General features: G+C 35.5%; 1 protein-coding gene across 3 annotated transcripts in view; it reads right to left on the bottom strand.

Moving 5' to 3' along the window:
- Positions 1-16930, bottom strand: part of Galnt3 (polypeptide N-acetylgalactosaminyltransferase 3) — a 68536-nt gene that overhangs the window by 18943 nt on the left and 32663 nt on the right. For all 3 annotated transcript variants that reach the window (XM_004646389.2, XM_023706628.1, XM_023706629.1), the window contains exons 2-7: positions 15353-15969; positions 10834-11006; positions 6193-6342; positions 4275-4509; positions 3705-3822; positions 1236-1436 (exon numbers count right to left, since the gene is read on the bottom strand). In XM_004646389.2, the coding sequence (XP_004646446.1) occupies positions 1236-1436; positions 3705-3822; positions 4275-4509; positions 6193-6342; positions 10834-11006; positions 15353-15861 (1386 nt within the window). In that variant the 5' untranslated portion in view covers positions 15862-15969. The remainder of the gene's footprint in view (positions 1-1235; positions 1437-3704; positions 3823-4274; positions 4510-6192; positions 6343-10833; positions 11007-15352; positions 15970-16930) is intronic.

Here is a 16930-nt window from a genome sequence, read left to right as displayed (position 1 = left end):
TAAAATAAAATAAAAAAAAATTAAAAAAAAAAAAAAAAAAAGAGTTCACCAGTCCAACTAAGGAAAACATCCTAACTTCAGTGCTTGAATGCAGGTATTTCAACAAAAAGTAGACTTTTGAGGATTCGCCCATAAGGTGACCAGGTAGATCTATGTGCTCTGTGGCAAGAAGAGGTATTCGATGGCTCACCTGTCCTGCTGTGAGTCACAAGCAGAGCACATATTTCATTTAACACTGTGTGCTTATGGCCAAGCACTCCTGTGCAGGACATAATCTGCCCAGTTTGTATTAGTGACCTGGGACAGCAATCCAACCCAGTAGTGCTCTGAATTGGACTCCTATTGACACGACATAAGGTGACAAAAGAGACCAAAGAAAATGTGGCAGTGGGTAATGAGATCTTTCTTTACTATGACCATCAAGGCACTGATGCCTTTGACTCTCAATAAACTAGTACTGTCTAGTCAATCTGCCACGCCCAATGTGAAGACTCTCGGGTCCACTGTACTGGGCAGCATGGTTCTCTTGGGGGGAATAGAGAGCTATAACTAGGTAATAGCAAGAGTACCATAATTTTGTTAGCACTTATCACTTTATTTCACAGCGACTCTGGCGGAGGCAGGATATGTATTTCATCTCTGAAGACAGGGAAGAAAAACGGTAAAACACGTACCATGCGCTCTTCATCCAGGCCCCTGGGAACTACGCTATGAGCTTCATCCCCATTGTATATTCTAAAAGCGGCACTGCCAAGCTAGCACCTCCAGGGAGTCATAGAACTAGAACTTACAAAGAAAAGCCTAGCTTATTCTCATGGCTCGTTAAGACATTTGTTATCTATCTCCTTTTTAAAAAGCCACTTAGTACTGATTTTTAGGTTTTTAAACATCCACTGAAATCAGTTTTAAAAAAATAAGAGTAGTTCAACTTAATCTTATTTTTTGAGTAAAATATTGAAACAGAAGCAGTCACTTTCAAAGATAGAGGATAAAGTCAAGTAAAAAGCCTGGATTAAAAAAATTTTCTTTTTCTTTTTTTTTTTTAAATATTTTCTTTTTTTAAGAGAAAAAGACTGGCATCCATAAGATATATTTTTAAGAGTTAAAATTCTTAAAGCCTAGCTTCAATTTTTTTTTTTTTTTTTTTTAATGTTGTGTGCTTGAGGTCTGGCAAGCAGAAGGACCTGTGAAGCTGGTACAGGCTTTTCTAATTTAATGACTTCTACAAAACTTACTTGCTTAACAATCTTGGCTGCCTCTGTGTTTCTCCTATAAAATATTTCCTTGTATTCATCCATCCAGACCTCTGCAAGGCGAACTTGGTTGCGAGCAATCACTTGAGTGCCTTTTGGAAAGGAATGAGGGCTTTTGCTGCGAAAAACATGTCCAACAACAGAGCAAGGCATAATCTCCAACTGCCCACCACATTGCCACACCTGATAATTAATGATATTTGTTTAAATTTACAGTATTTTGGGGAAATCAAACTGTTGCTTAAAAATTCACCTTTAAGAGATTAATAAAAACAAAATATAAGGAATTACTATAATTTTACCAATAGGCCCTGCCTTTGAACTTCAACTTCAGCTTTGCAAACATACAGAATGATTGTACTAAATGATGGAAATGTTACACAGACATCTTCAGAGGGTAAGCTAACAACGATTTTGGATCTTTCACAAAAATGAACTCAGTAATGGTGGTACACATCTGGGTGTCCCAGGAAGTAGGATCAAAAGTTCAAGCCCAGACAAACTAGGGCTTTAGCAAAACTCTGTTTCAAAATTTAAAAAAATACAAAAAAGGCTGAGGATGTAGGTCACTGTGAAGTCCCTGGGGCTCTATAATCAAAAAAAGAAGAGGAGGAGGAGGAGGAGGAGAAAGAGGATCAGAAGGAGGAAGAGGAGGAAGAGGATGAGGAGGAAGAGGAAGAAGAGAATGAGGATGAGGAGGAATCAGAGGAGGAGGAAGAGGAAGAGGAGGAGGAGGAGGAAGAAGAAGGAAAAGAAGGAGAAGAAGAAATAATGGAGGAGGAGCAGGAGGAGGAGAAAGACGAGGAGGAGGACAATAACAAGGAGAAGGAGGAGGACAAGGAGGAGGAGGACAATGAAAAGGAGGACGAGGTGGAGAAAGAGGAAGAAGAGGAGAAAGAAAGAGAAGAAAGAGAAAAGGAAATTTTTTTTTGCAAAAAGGTATCCAACTTTTCTAACTAATATGCACAGATGAAAAGTTCTTGTGAATTTGACTTCCAATTCACACAACTTACATGATCACTTCATTTAAATTACAGTAGTTCTCTTCTAAGTCATGAGCTAGTGGTCTAGTGGAACCAGACTTTACCTCTTATACATAAATTTGGTAATCAAGAAAATTATTACTGATCTCTATAATTATCTAAGTATAGTCCATTAAATTTTAAAGTAGTTGGATTATTATTAAAAATTTATGGATATTGATGGTTCAAAACATGCAAATGCATATTATTACAAATAGTACAAAAACTTATTTGCATGGTGAATCATGAAATTACCTTTTAAACTTAAATTTGCTAATATTTGATTTTGTTATTATCACTATACAAAGATCTGAGAAGTTATATTTAATAGTATTAGAGCAAATAATATCTTTCTTTTTTCTTTTTCATTATTCTATCAACACACACTTAACACTTATTCTACCAAAACACACTTAACATTTCAAGTCAACAAACTACACCTGAACGCTTAGGCAGACACAGGGACCAGGGTTTGATCGCCAGCCTGCCTTGCTGGCTCTGCCCCTGGGGTACACTGAGACTAGGAATGCTGGTGGGCACCTGTAATCCCAGCTCTCGGGAGGCTGAAAACAGGAGAATCACTATGAATCTGATCTGTGTACAAATATAAAATATGAAAATACAAAAAAAAAAAAAAAACTACACTTGAAATAAAAAAAACATGGTATAGGCTGGAAATATTTAAGTGAATAAAACAAGCCTGCTGCCTCCACAGTCCAAACCTGACCCAGATCATCATCATGGGCTGTGACGATGCCAGAGCCAGTGCCACTTAAATCTTAACATCTAGTGCAGTGCTTTTTTTCACAACATTCCAGCCTAAAGGGATGAAAAGTGAATGTTGAAATTAAAGCAAAAACTAATCTCATGAAGTCAAATAAATTAGGTAACACTGAGATTGTCCAAAGGTTTTGTGATTTCATATTAATTAGAATATATATATATGCACATTTTATCCAATAAGTTAAGTCCAGTGTCCTTTAAAATTACACATTTTTTCCATGCCGACTCCCCTGATAATCAACTTATGTCCTGAACCACTAGGTTTAATTATATTTATCTTGGCTGGAATTCAATAGCTACAAATGCATTAATTGGTTTAACCGATTCTTCTTGTTATACTGACAACCATGTGTAAACATATCAAGTCACAGTTTAAAAGAGAATATTCTTATTCTAAAATTTCCAGTAGGGGGCTGGAGAGATGGCTCAGTAGAATAAGCACTTGCCTGGCAAGTGCAAGGGTCTGAGTTCAATCCCTAGTTCCACAAAAAAAAAAAAAAAAATTCCAGTAATTAAATTTTAAAAACTACTGAAAGACTGCATACATTCATAATAATCTGTACCTGTCAATCAGAAGACAATGCATTTCATTGTTTTTTATTTCACTGTTTTAACATGTTTCTATATTTAATTTCTACAAACTTACTCTGAAAGACATTTCTATATTTTCACCTCCCCAGATTTCCATTTCTTCATCGTAACTTCCAATATACTCAAAATATTCTTTTGATATGGAAAAGAGGCCTCCTGCAAAAGTGGGTGTTCTGAAAAATAACCCATTATCAAACTTTGTTAAAAAAAAACTAAACAAGTTAAAATATTATAGATTAATATCTGAATAACTTTACAAGTTAAAGACATACCATAACTTAAAACTTTTTTGTAAAATAATAAGAATTTAAAACATTATTTTCAAAGTCAACTTTAATAAGCATTTTCAGTGTCCTCTCCCACATTGTTTTCTCCTACCCGTGCCTTAAGTTTCTTATTTATTGGGAAAACATAAAAGCTTATTTTATTCTATTTCCTATTGAGTAATCTCATATATAGGTGACTAAGTTGTTTGAATATTCTCTATACTTAGAATATATATTCTCCTTTGTTGTTGTTAATATGAACTACCTCAGAGGCAACTAATGGAAAAACTAAGAATGCATTAATATTCAATACATGGCATGATAGCATGAACATAAAACTGGGAGAGCAATCATCTTACTTAATTGGGTAGGTTTCATCTTTTCTTCTTTGCTTCTCATGATCAGGAAGTGACTCCCAGCCAAATGAAAGACTCCAGTCAAAATTTCCACGGTTATGGTTACTCCCGTAAGGAGAAGGCTTGTTGAATTCGAATGTGTTCAGATCTATGGAGGCAATGTCTGGGCTCACCACAGCAGTGTGGTTCTGGGCTATTCTGGCCAGCAAAGGCTCTAACCAACCATAGAAACACTCACCTACAGAAGACAGAATTTTAATTAATTCAATGAGAACACTGAGTATTTTTCCTTGGTTGTTTGGTTGAAGGTTTTATAGAGAAATGGAAATTAAAAATTATTTGTGTTTTTAACATATGTATTGTAGTGATTTCTTTCTTTCCCAGATTTACTGAGCTATAATAGATCAAATCTCTCCATATTTATGATATACAGGATGATTTGGTGTATGTGTACACTGTAAAATGATTACTCAAATCAAGCTAACATTCATCATCTCACATGAGTATATCTGATTAAGAATATTTAAGATCTATTCATAAAATTTTACACATAAATACATTATAAAATATAGACATGGTAGTATATAATCAATCTGCAAAAGAAAGGGTTTCAAAAAAAGAGAGAGAGGGTTTCTTAGAATTCTTATGATAAGGGTAGGATGAAAGGTAGGAAAAACAAGACTGAGTCTAACTAGGAAAATTTCCCTATGGATGTTAATCTTTTTGTACTGGAAGAAACAAAGTCCAGATACATTAAAGTTTTAGATGGTATGGTGTTTCCCGTTCAGTAGGAAGCTTTCTGCCTAGCTCCAAAGATGTTCTGATATAGTTAAACTTGCTCTCCTATCCCCAAATAAGGTACAGGAACTGGAAACTTCATTTCCTTCATCAGGCATTCACTGGGCATTGCTTCACTGCAGAAAGTTATGTCAAGGACTCACAATATTTTTATTTTAGCAGTTGGAGAAAAAAGGCCATTCAAAACTACCACATAATGGACAGTGTGTGCAAAGGAGTCTTATGAAAAGTGTAAATTCTGATCAGGGACTGAGGTATCCTACATAATGCAAAATATGGTCAGACAAGATCCTGTACCAAATACATAAAAAATAAAATTAAAAAAGACCTAGTCCTGTTCTGGACTGCCCACTACGTACACTTGGGCAGTTGTGGTGCTGGAGTACCATCACACACATTCCCAAAGAGGTGAAGAACATTTACTTTACACTTGTTTTAATAATGAACTAGAAAAACAGTGGTGTTCGCCTTTGCAAAACATCTCTAGATCTCTTTTCTAATTTAAAAGTCTTACGCTGAAAGAATAGTGGATGCAATAGCTTTAAACAACCCAAAGAAATCTAAAAGCCCTTCTGCAATAATTAGCATAGGCTTGTAACCTTCGTTGGGCCTTAATGAAGGGGCTTGCAAATTCAAGGGTAAATACTCAAATACATAAATAAAAACAAAAACTGAAATCCAAATTTACAGCTCAAGGAACTACATGGCATTTAGTAATATTTGACATGTCCATAGTATGTTGACTGCAAAAATATTTTCTATATACTGTACATAGTACTTAAAACAGTGACATTCAAACAAGTTAAAGAAAACTCCCAAAAGTAGCAACATTCCAGGACGAATGCCTGGAAACAAAAGCAAAAGGAAAACTCCCTGTCATGAATTCACTAAGAGTCTGGTTACTGGAGAACATGAAAGCCGAGGCGACGTAAGCATCACAGAGCGAAGAGCTCTGCCCAAGCGAAGGGATGCTCCTAGTCGCAGCCACTGTCTGCTTGGCCGCTCACTGCCAGAATACCTGAAAATGCTCTTCAAGAAAATGGAATTAGGCATCTAGAGAAAACTCACTTTTAAATCAGAGGCCAGGAAAATGTTACAACTATATCTGTGCACAAATACTTACAGTGAGCATCTAAAAATGTGAGCGTCTCGGCGGTTGCCACAGCTGCTCCTAGCAACCGAGCGGTGATCAGACCTTTCCTTTCCTTTTGTCTAACTATTTTTACTATAGAAAATTGTTTTATGTAGTCTTCTAATTTTTCATGTAAGTAATCTACAAAGAAAAATAAACCAGGGTTATTCCTAAATTTATTCTCATACACACTATATAAGCGCTAATAAAATCACAGAGCAAGTATCCTTACAAATGCATGTGAATAGTCTCACACGTTCTGCCATTAAGATGAAAATTTTTATCTTTATTCTTCATTGGGAAAAAGGTTCTATGTGCATATTTAACTACTGTTGCACACAATAGCATGTATGTATCATATACACGTCCTCATAATACATATAATGTGCTTGGAGGAACCAGAGATGGAAGTGGAGTAGACCCTGGGAGTTAAGGAAAGGCATACAAGGGTTGACTATGAGAGTGAAAGAAATATGACTTGGCCAAAAAGATATTTGACACTTTGTAAAATTGGCTTTTAAGTCTAGAAATCTTAATGAAAGTGCTAAGTATCAGAGAGATTCTTTCATATTTAGGCTGTGATCAAAATACTTCAAGACCAAAATGTTGAAAAAAAGGCCAAGAGGAAAGTCCAGAGCTAGAACAGTTTGGGAATATTTTTACAGTCAGCGGGAAATTTTTGGAAGCTTTGGAGTCTCCTGACAGATTTCCTTCCAGTAAAAATATGGAAGTAGAAAGGAACATGTAAATCAGGAAGCTAAAAGCAGGCAAAATTACAGCAATGGGTATACGATTTAAGATACTTGACATTCCAATTTGGATGAGAGACATAAAAAGCAAAAGTGGAAACAGTAGGCAAAAGAAAAAGCCATTGTTCAAATGCCGTTTATGTTTTTAAACATGTTAAGCTTTTTTGTCACCATTAAATGCTCAGTTCCTTGTTGAGTACATGTGTAGTTGACCAGGGCAGAAATTGTGGAGAACGATGTGGACATGGAGAGAAAGTCAATGGCGTCTGGGTAGATAGTGGCTTCTGATGTATTTCAGAACTCCAGGTGACATAGGTGCATCTGTGATGGTGTCTCTTATTGTCAGCTTTACAGAGATACAGATAAGCGAATGGCTGATTTAAAGTTTAACTGTTCATAAGGGAGGTGAGTTTCAAGAACCACTCTAGAAAAATCTAAATCTAAACACTATTGTCTTAGAATACTAGTCTTAACTTTCAGGCATCTTTTAAGTTGTCTTGAAGTAATTCTCCTAAAGATATGTAGGACTGTAATCTATAAAGAAAAAACTTAAAATTGTAAAATTTTAAAGGTCTTAATAGGAATTGATGTTTTAAATGGGAGTTTCCACAGATCTTTTCAATAAAACTTCTCATTGTTTGAACTCATTAAAAAATCTTTATACTATATCCAAAGTTTCTGAACTCCCTGTCAATTCTTATCTGTCTCTGAAATTTAACCTCATCTGCATTCTCCACTTCCTGAGGCTAAGTACACATGAGCTCAGAGGGCACCCTTCCTTTTAGCTGTGACCTTGGTCAAGCTCTCTTACCTGTTTTGTCCCTTAGTTTCTTTATGCGTAAGATGAGGGCAATAATATTTACTACTACAGGACATTATTGAGAAGATGAAATAAGAGATTACTACACAAAGCCTTACAAAGACAGCACCTCCCAGCTGGCCTATGCTCTGAAAAGGTTATCTTTTCCTTTACTATCACTGCATTTATGGATCTTATTGTGATCGATCTACACATTTTATGCTGCCTTTCTCCAGGCAAACTGGAACCAAGGCCTAGTTTCTACTCCACAGGCTCTTTTACTGCAAAGAGGAACACATGTTCCACAATGGGCAGTATCTGATGGCTCTTCAACTGCACTGGTAAGACAAATTACAATAGGACACAAAGATAACTTTCTCTGAGAAAACTGTTCTACATCTACCTTCAGATACTATGAAGAATTATTAAAATATTCCAATCAATTGACTAACCATTTTACTTCTCCTTACTTGTCTAAAAGGTATAAAGCAAACAAAGGAAAAGTGACACCAAGATAAGGACAGTTTGTTGCAGTAAAACATAAAGTGACACTACAGGATGGAGAAAAGATGAAAGGCCAAGTAAACTATGCAGTGAAGCATCGTCATTAAAAATGATTTTTAAGGGTAAAATAAATGGGCTAATAACAATGTTACATGAAAATATTAGGTTTTAAAACGAGTTCCTTGTATGGATAAGATAGATATATCCTTAGAGATGATGGAATAAAATGAAAAGAATAAAAGGAAACAGGAACAGCATGCATGAGTATCTTTTAAAATTCTGATTTCCTTTAATTCTACAATTTTGGTTGTATAATTACACAGAGATAGGACCATCAGTTGAAGGTATCTGGAGGTAAACTTACTGTGCCTCTATTTTCTCATTACTACTTGGAAAAAAAATCAAACAAAATAAAAATCATCTGAGAGGAATCAGTCAAGAAGCCAAAGGAAAAGATTTCTAACATAAAGAGTATTGTTTTAACATAAACTATACAGAGGTATGCAGAACCTACTCAGATAACACATAAGGTCTTTAGGCTCTAGTTCAACTAAACAGAACAAGGAAAAACTCAGGTCAAACAATAAATGAATCAGCTGATTACAATTAAGTAGTGAGGTAACCTGATTATTAGAGATTTGTATTAGGGATCTACTGTATAAAATTTGGATCTAGCGGAATAAAATTATAAAACTTCAACATCTGAACAACAGGATTTACATCCAAGTTTTAAAAAATATCTCTGGTATTAGATAGGTATGAATGTGCACACCTATAATCCCAGCTCTCTGGGAGGCTGAGGCAAAAGCGGGGAGCAGGGGCATCATCAGTTCAAGGCTAGCTGGAGCAACTTTGGGAGACCCTGTCCTAAAGTAAAGAAAGAATGAATAAACTGGGAATGTAGATGAGCCCTCCTTGAGCTCAATCCCCAGTACTTTGAAGACAAAGCAAAAATAAAACCTTAGAGGCTAAGCAAGGTTAACCTAAACTTTCATTTATTTTGAGAATATAACCATGATTTACTCAAAAATTTTAAAACCATGGAAAACTGTAGAATTATATTAACAAAGTGGTTAAATAAATGAGGTTAGCTGGGCATAGACGCCTGTAATCCTAGCACTGGGAAGCAGGAGGATTGCTGCAAATTTGAGACCAGCCTGGGCTACGTAATTAATTCAGGTTATATAGCAGCCTGAACTAAACAGCAAGATGGTGTCTCAAAAAATTAAATGAAAATTTTAAAATCAGGTTAATAATTTCTACTTTATTCACTTATTGCTGGGTTTGGGATGTGGACACATCATACAACTGAGAAAATATAACTTAATAGGCACCATTTTCCCTTCACATGGACATCAAGTAATGGCGTGGCAAGGTATTGTGGCACCTGCTCCTAATCCCAGACTCTGAGAGGCTGAGCCCAGAGATCCACAGCTGGAGCCCAGTCTGAGAAGCTCAGCAACTTAGCAAGACTTTGTCTCAAAGCAAAAACTAAGGAATGACTGAGAATATAGCTCAGTGGGTCCCGGGTTCATTCCCTAGCACTGATGGAAAAACAAAAACGTAAAAGGATAGGTGGTGCTTCAGATTTGATGACAGCACGCATTTCTGTTTAAGAAATGAAAGAACACCATCTGGAAGCAGACCTTTGGGAATCTGCCTGTGCACATGAGTCTCTTTAGGAATAAACGCTGCAGTGTTTGAGATAATCTTTGCAGTCCTTAAAACATGTAATTTTGAAAATTTAGCAAATTATATTGGGCTTATAATTTCAATTTAAGATGTGTAACTTAGTGGCTGACCCATAACTTTCAAGTAGAAATGAATTAAAGCTTTTGTCCAAAGTAGGGTAAACTGTAGTCATTCTTGAGTAATTTTATTTACTTACTGATATTCATATTAACTCACTGATTTTTCAGAACAACCATAGGAGTTATACACTATTTCTTTATGCTCTCAATTCTAAGTTACAAAGTTGGGTACATCTTGTAATCAATTTCATGTTAGTTTAGTTGTATAATTTTTTCTTTGTGTTGACTTATAAACTAATGACATCAGGCCGGGGAGATGGCTCAGTGGAATAAGTGCTTTCCTGGCAAGTACGAGGGTCTGAGTTCAAACCCCCAGTTCCACAAAAATAAATAAATAAATAAATAAATAAATAAACTGATGACATCTTAAATCGGATGCAATGTGGTATGACTCCAGTTTTACCAATAAGGAAACTGAAGCAGAGATGTTAAGTAATTTGTCCAAATTACACAGCTGGTTAGAACAAGAGCTGAGATTCAAATCAAGGCAGCCTGACTCCAGGCTGTAATTTGTGCTCTTACTAATCCCAACATCTTATAATAAAAGTCACACACTGAGAACAATAGTCATAAACAATGTTCCACACATTCCTGCACTGCAAAATGGTTGAACACAGACATCCCTAGAATCTACTTTCATACATCATAGCTATCAATCAAGCTATTCAACTTCAGAGACGGCATACGGGAGAGCACTATACAATCAAGTATTCTTTGCACACCACTGTATAGATTCACTGGGGAAACAATCTAATTTGTGCTTTCTTACCATCTACACTAGCATCATCCACCAAAATGATTTCCTTCAGCAGTATTGCAGGTGAAGAATAGAGCACACTGTGGACAGTCCTAAGCAGCGTGGACCACGCCTCATTATGAAAAACTATTATGACACTGGTGGTAGGCAAGGGAGGGCAGCGCTTAAATTTTTGTTCAATACATCTAGAAGAAGCCAAAGTAGAAGAACAATTATAACTTTTGTTACTTTATTTGCTAGTAATATTATTGCTAAAGAATCATTAACCTTTATTGTCAAAAGATAAAAGCAGTTTCTTTCTACATGAAATAGTCTTAACATTATATGTGTAAATAGATCAAAACAAACTTCTATAAGCAGATCATTCAGAGATTATGCCTGGTAATGTAGATCACAATAAGTCATAAAATTTCTTGAGTAATTATTAAGTAGTAATTATTAAAAACAATTTAAATAGAACAGCCCACAAATGAAATAATATGTAAAAATAAAAAAACCCTTTACTACCTCAAATAAGAGCCAAATTTTTCTATTTTCTTGTAAAAGTCATCCATTTTTCTTATTTGCAACCTAACCTGTGCAACTTTATTATGTTTTTGTAGAGATTATTTCATATTAGTTTCTTAAATAGGTTTTCCAGGTATTTACTATTTACTAAGTTTATTTAATACATTTTCTTGAATCTACGTGGAACCAAAGGGAAGAATCACTTACCATAAAACCTAAGTTCTTATGATGCTCATCATGTCTACGGCTGTGCCACCCTGAACGTGCCTAATCTCATCGGAGCATGATGCTGATCATTAGATCATTAGAAAAATTCTTTTTTTTCAACTTTTTTTTTTTTTTTTTTTTTCTTGAGACAAGGTCTCACTATAGCTCAGGCTGTCCTTGAGCTCACTATGTAGCCCAGGTTAGCCTCAAACTAGTGGCAATCCTCCTGCCTCAGCCTCCTGGGTGCTGGTTCTAGAGGTGTGTATGACCATTCCTGGCCGATCAGATAAATTCTTACTACTATATTTGAAGTGTTTTATAAAAGTTTTACTCTACTATTCAATATCTAGCATTTAACATGACATATTTAAAATTTTAAAACAAATATCCAAGTCCATGTGCAAAGTCTTGTGCTCCTATCACCATCTGCAAGGTTGAAAGGCACTGAGAGAGAAATCCTGCACACCACTGCCTCATTGTTGGTGTTATTTACTAGCTAAAAACACTAGTCATCAGCTGAACTTGAATATAGTTTTACAACAATATCTTCCTCAAAAAAAATAATCTTTACATTAAGAAACTAGGGTGCTGGTGGCTCTGTACAATTTCTAGCCTTTGAGGCTGGGGTTGCGGAGATCACTGTTGCTGACCCAATGAATCAAGGTAAGGACAAAACGACAGAGAAAAGGACTTTAAAGTGACAGAATATGAAATAATCATGTGTGATCTACACAAAAGATAAACAAAGTGATTTATTTCTAAGATCATTTAAACCCATCATTTTCTGTATGATTTTGAACAAACGATGATAAAATTCTCATACATGGATGGTCAAATCATCCCATACAATAAACAAAGTATGTGAAGTATCAAATATTGGGGCTCAAACCCAAAGATATGGAAGTAAATCATTCACTTGCAGTGAAAAGAGTCAACACATTTCGGTGGCTTTCTAGAGCCAAAGAAGGGGCTGTATTCTCTGGGGTAACAGTTTAATGTCTCATATTAATTATTTTATATCCATATTTTAATGTGCATATCTTTGGAGTCATTTTCAAAAAGAAAATCTTTTTTTTTTTTTTTGTATTTTAGGAAAGGGTCTACAGGGTGTTCAGTAGCTCACTACTAGACCAGACTCATAGTGATCCACCTGTTTACAGGGGTGCACCACCATGCTCCACCTCAGTTGCCATCTCAGCATGCCCTGGGGGCGGGGCCGGCACGGCAGGCCCAGGGATTGAACCCTTGGCCCCTGAGCTGGCTTGCAAGTGCTTTAATCTGCTGAGCTATTTGGCTGGCCCTCAAAAGGAAAATCTTGAGGTTGGAATTTTTATAGTGAACAAGAATGGGCACTGGACTGGGAATAGAATTTGAAGAGGAGGAATCAACAAACCTTAGAAGGCAAAGGGGACGAGAGGGGAGATGTAGTGAGAGCAAGCTCCCTTGGGCCTAGTGAGTTCAAAGTGCAATACAAATGCACAGGCAGGATTAAACGAGCATAATTTCCTTCATGTATTGGAATAAAAGCAAATTATCCCAAATTGAATGTGAAACTATTAATTAAAATTAAAATTAAAATACTATATGTAATATTAAAATATATGTGTATGTATGTATATATTTATATTTGAACCTTATTTATACAGAATTACTAAACATAAATTCATATTTGTTACACTTAGGTATCTATAAACCTATATGGATTACAAATACAAATTCTGAGAACCTCCAAAATACGATTTTTTTTTAAAGCAAAAAAACCAAAAAACTACCATATAACTTATTGTCTTAAAGGCATTTCAGAGAGGGAATAGAATTTTAGGATTAAAACCTTTTTTCCTATCTTTATTTGCCACACAGTTAATATAATATTAATCAATAATTGTAAAAAAACAAAGATGCAATATATAAAACTACACAAAAATGCACACTACTAAAACACTGTTGCTTTAATCTTGCACAGCTTTCCCTGTTTAAGGCAGTATTTATTTGCTTAACTGAACTTACTGATGTTAATTGGTAATTAAAAGTAATACAGTGGGAGGTGTCACAGTAAAGTAACACATTGTATCATTAATGGAAGTGAAAATATTTCACGGTATTTCACTTACGTCATTTATTTTGAAATAATGAGCATGATATGCTTTTAAAATCATTTTACATGTCACTTAAAACAGCACAATATATCTTGGCAAGGATTATATATTTTTCAGTCAAACCATTAGAACAATTTTGCATATAGAAAGTTGTTCAATTGTGAATCACATGACCATTTGACTTTAAGGGATAATAGATCTCTATGACTCATAAGCATGTAAAATGACTAGCAATTCTTCAGAAAATGTGCTCCTTGTCGACATGGGTAACATTCAAAGGACAAAGCAATTCATCACCACCTCTACAAACTCCTCATCAACATCAGAATCCAGTAAGCCTTAAGTACAACAATGTTGTTAAATGTGATTAGTTGGTTTTCACTTACTTAAAAATTAACAGTATTGAACATTATTATATCTTCTTAATGCTATCATTAAAAACCTCACCTTGGGCTAATATTTCAAAGAATAAATATCATGCTCATTGGCTTTTTATGTGGACTGCTTCTCAGACAAGACTTTCAACAAAACCAGTAAGATGCACTACTATATTTGAATCTATTAATACAAGAAACTATACTATGACCTGTTATAAGAGCTAGAATATTTTATAGAGATTCATTGGTTTCTTTCATGCATTGATGCTGAGCTACTTGATCTTAGACTACACATTAAAATAAAGTGACAGAAACCTAAGTTATTCAACTTTAACATTAAAGGATTCATACAGTGGAACAAATATTCATAATCATAAATCTACAAAAATCTTAAGTGACACAATACACCATTCGACAAAAGCTCTTTTCCTCGGTAAGACCACCAAATATAATGTGTCATAACCAAAACCCAAATTACACAGCACTGTTTGCTTGCTGTCTGCCTATCTTGTGCTCACAAAACTCTGATGCTGGCTTGCGGGTTCTGGAATTCATTTTAGCCTTTGCAATTCAAATACAGCATTTGAACATTACCTTTTAGATAACAAAATGGTTAACTAAGGACATAGAGAAACAATAGTAGAGCCTAGAGGGAACTATTAATCAAAGCACTGTATAGTAGAGACAAACACACACCAAGTGACTCAATAATGACAAATGTTGGCTTCTCTGTACCTCCAGGGAGACAACGCTACAGCTATAACTTAATAAAACTATAAAGACAGGATCATAATGGAAATAATAATTGTAACATCATTCTGCCTTAAGGGAAGCTTACAAAACACAGGCATTTTCAGATATAATTATGTACTGAAAAGAGTCACAAAGTCTGTGATTTACTTTATAAATGCATAAAATATTATATAATAGCTCCAAAATCTTGGCACATTTTTTAACATTTCTACTCTATAGGAATACACAGAGAAATGAAAACAAGTCTGCTACCTCCAATATTTTCCATAAATATTTTCTATCTAATATTTCTTCCTAAATCAATGAAATCACAACATTAAAGCATAACAGATTTTCTGGCACATGAAAGTCAAGTCTAGAGCTCGGTTTTCTACTCTCCAAGCTAATAACTTCTCCTGTCTGCCCAATCTCACTGGCTAAGATATCCAGCCTCAATAATTACAAACAAAAATAAACACAGCACATTGAATAAACAATATTTCCTGATTGTCTGCCTCCCAGTAGCTGAAGAACAAGCAAATTTCTTAACTAATGCTTGTCCACTGAAATCCCTGGTGACAAACAATAAGGAATGAATATTCTCCAACATACTCAGGAGGTCGTGTGTCGGGTCCAAGATCTCGGTGTAAAGAAATCCTGTCACTTGCAAAAGCATTAAAGCAGTGTTTCGTTTCCCCACGTTCTTTTTCCTTTTGCTCTTCAATACTTAAATTGGTTGTCTTGAAGGCCTTTCCAGAAGCACCGGGGGCATTCGAATCCTGAGGTGGGCGGTCGAGAACAGGTTTCAGTTCTGCTGCTGTGTAATATCCTGGCAGGCAGGGTCTCTCCCCGGCATCAACGTGGTGCCTCACAGGTGCTCCTATCTGCATTTTTGGCATTGCATCTTTAATATTGTTTACAGCTTCTAACATTAAATCAAGCACTTTGTTTTTGTTTTTCAGGTTTCTTTCCATCCTTGATTCCTCTTTGGAAAATTGAACATTTACTTCTCTTTGCATTAAAATCAAAATTATTATAAAGAAAAAAATTACTGCACCAAGCTTCCAGAATTTTTTGTGTCTTTTAATATGTAACTTTACTAGTCGCTTTACGTGAGCCATTCTGACATTAATGCTTGTTTCTTGAGAAATAACAGCTAAGATTTCCTCTGTGACTTTTATTTTTTATCATAGATATGTTGGTAAGAAAGTTCCTTTAAATGATAATACCTATAAATAGAAATAATAGACACAATTAGTAGCCATTTATTCCCACAGGCATGGTATAATTCATTCATTCAGCCAACAATGTACTTTTAGGATTACTAAGAATACAAAGATTTTCTGTCCTCAAGAAAACCATATTTTAGAATAAAACAATTATGTAACTAATTATAGGACTGTAATTAGTCAGGGGTTCAAAATATTAATAAAAAGCACAATTTTTTGTTAGCCATGATGGCACGTGCTCACAATCCCAGCACCTGGGAGGCTGAAGCAGAAGGATCACCAGGAGTTCAAGTCTAGACTGGGCTGCTAAGTGAATTCCAAGCCAGCCTAAACTACAAAGTAAGACCCTGTCTCAAAGTATCTCCCCCCCAAAAAAAACCCTCCAGGAACCTCCACATGTTTATTACATCTGATAACATCTACTACATGATGTACATAAAGTTATTTTAAGAGCATATTTTGGATTGAGAAAAAAGGAGTATTTTAACTTGATAGCCAAGGAGTTGTACAGTACTTCATTAAATGAATCGCAGAATGCTGTGGGAGAGATCCACAGGGAAGCAAGGGCATCCTGACAGCCCGCCAACAGCCACCTGTGAAGGTCTTCATCTGTGCCACTTGCCTTTACTCTGTGAACCACTACACCAACTAAACACTGTAAGATAGTTGTCTTACATACTCTTCTCTCGTTGCTGGAACAAATACCTGACACTCAAAATGAAAGAAGGAAAGGTTTATTTAGCTCACAGTTACTGGAGGTTTCTGTCCATATCCATCTGGGTCCAAGGCAGAGCAGCACATAGTAGAAAGTGACCTTTCACAATTAAGACTCAGGACATATGAGAACTTGTACTGTAACATCATGTAACTCAGCAGTGTCCTAAATTTTCTGATCAAGAAGATTATGGGGCCAAAGAGGAAAGTGATCGATGATGTAGAGTGTGCCTAAGGAGAGTCACAT

This window comes from Octodon degus, unplaced genomic scaffold (assembly GCF_000260255.1).
Source record: "Octodon degus isolate 3935 unplaced genomic scaffold, OctDeg1.0 scaffold00267, whole genome shotgun sequence".
NCBI classification, from domain to species: domain Eukaryota; kingdom Metazoa; phylum Chordata; class Mammalia; order Rodentia; family Octodontidae; genus Octodon; species Octodon degus.
Note: the sequence above shows the minus strand (reverse complement) of the source record. Positions and strands in the feature narration are given on the sequence as shown.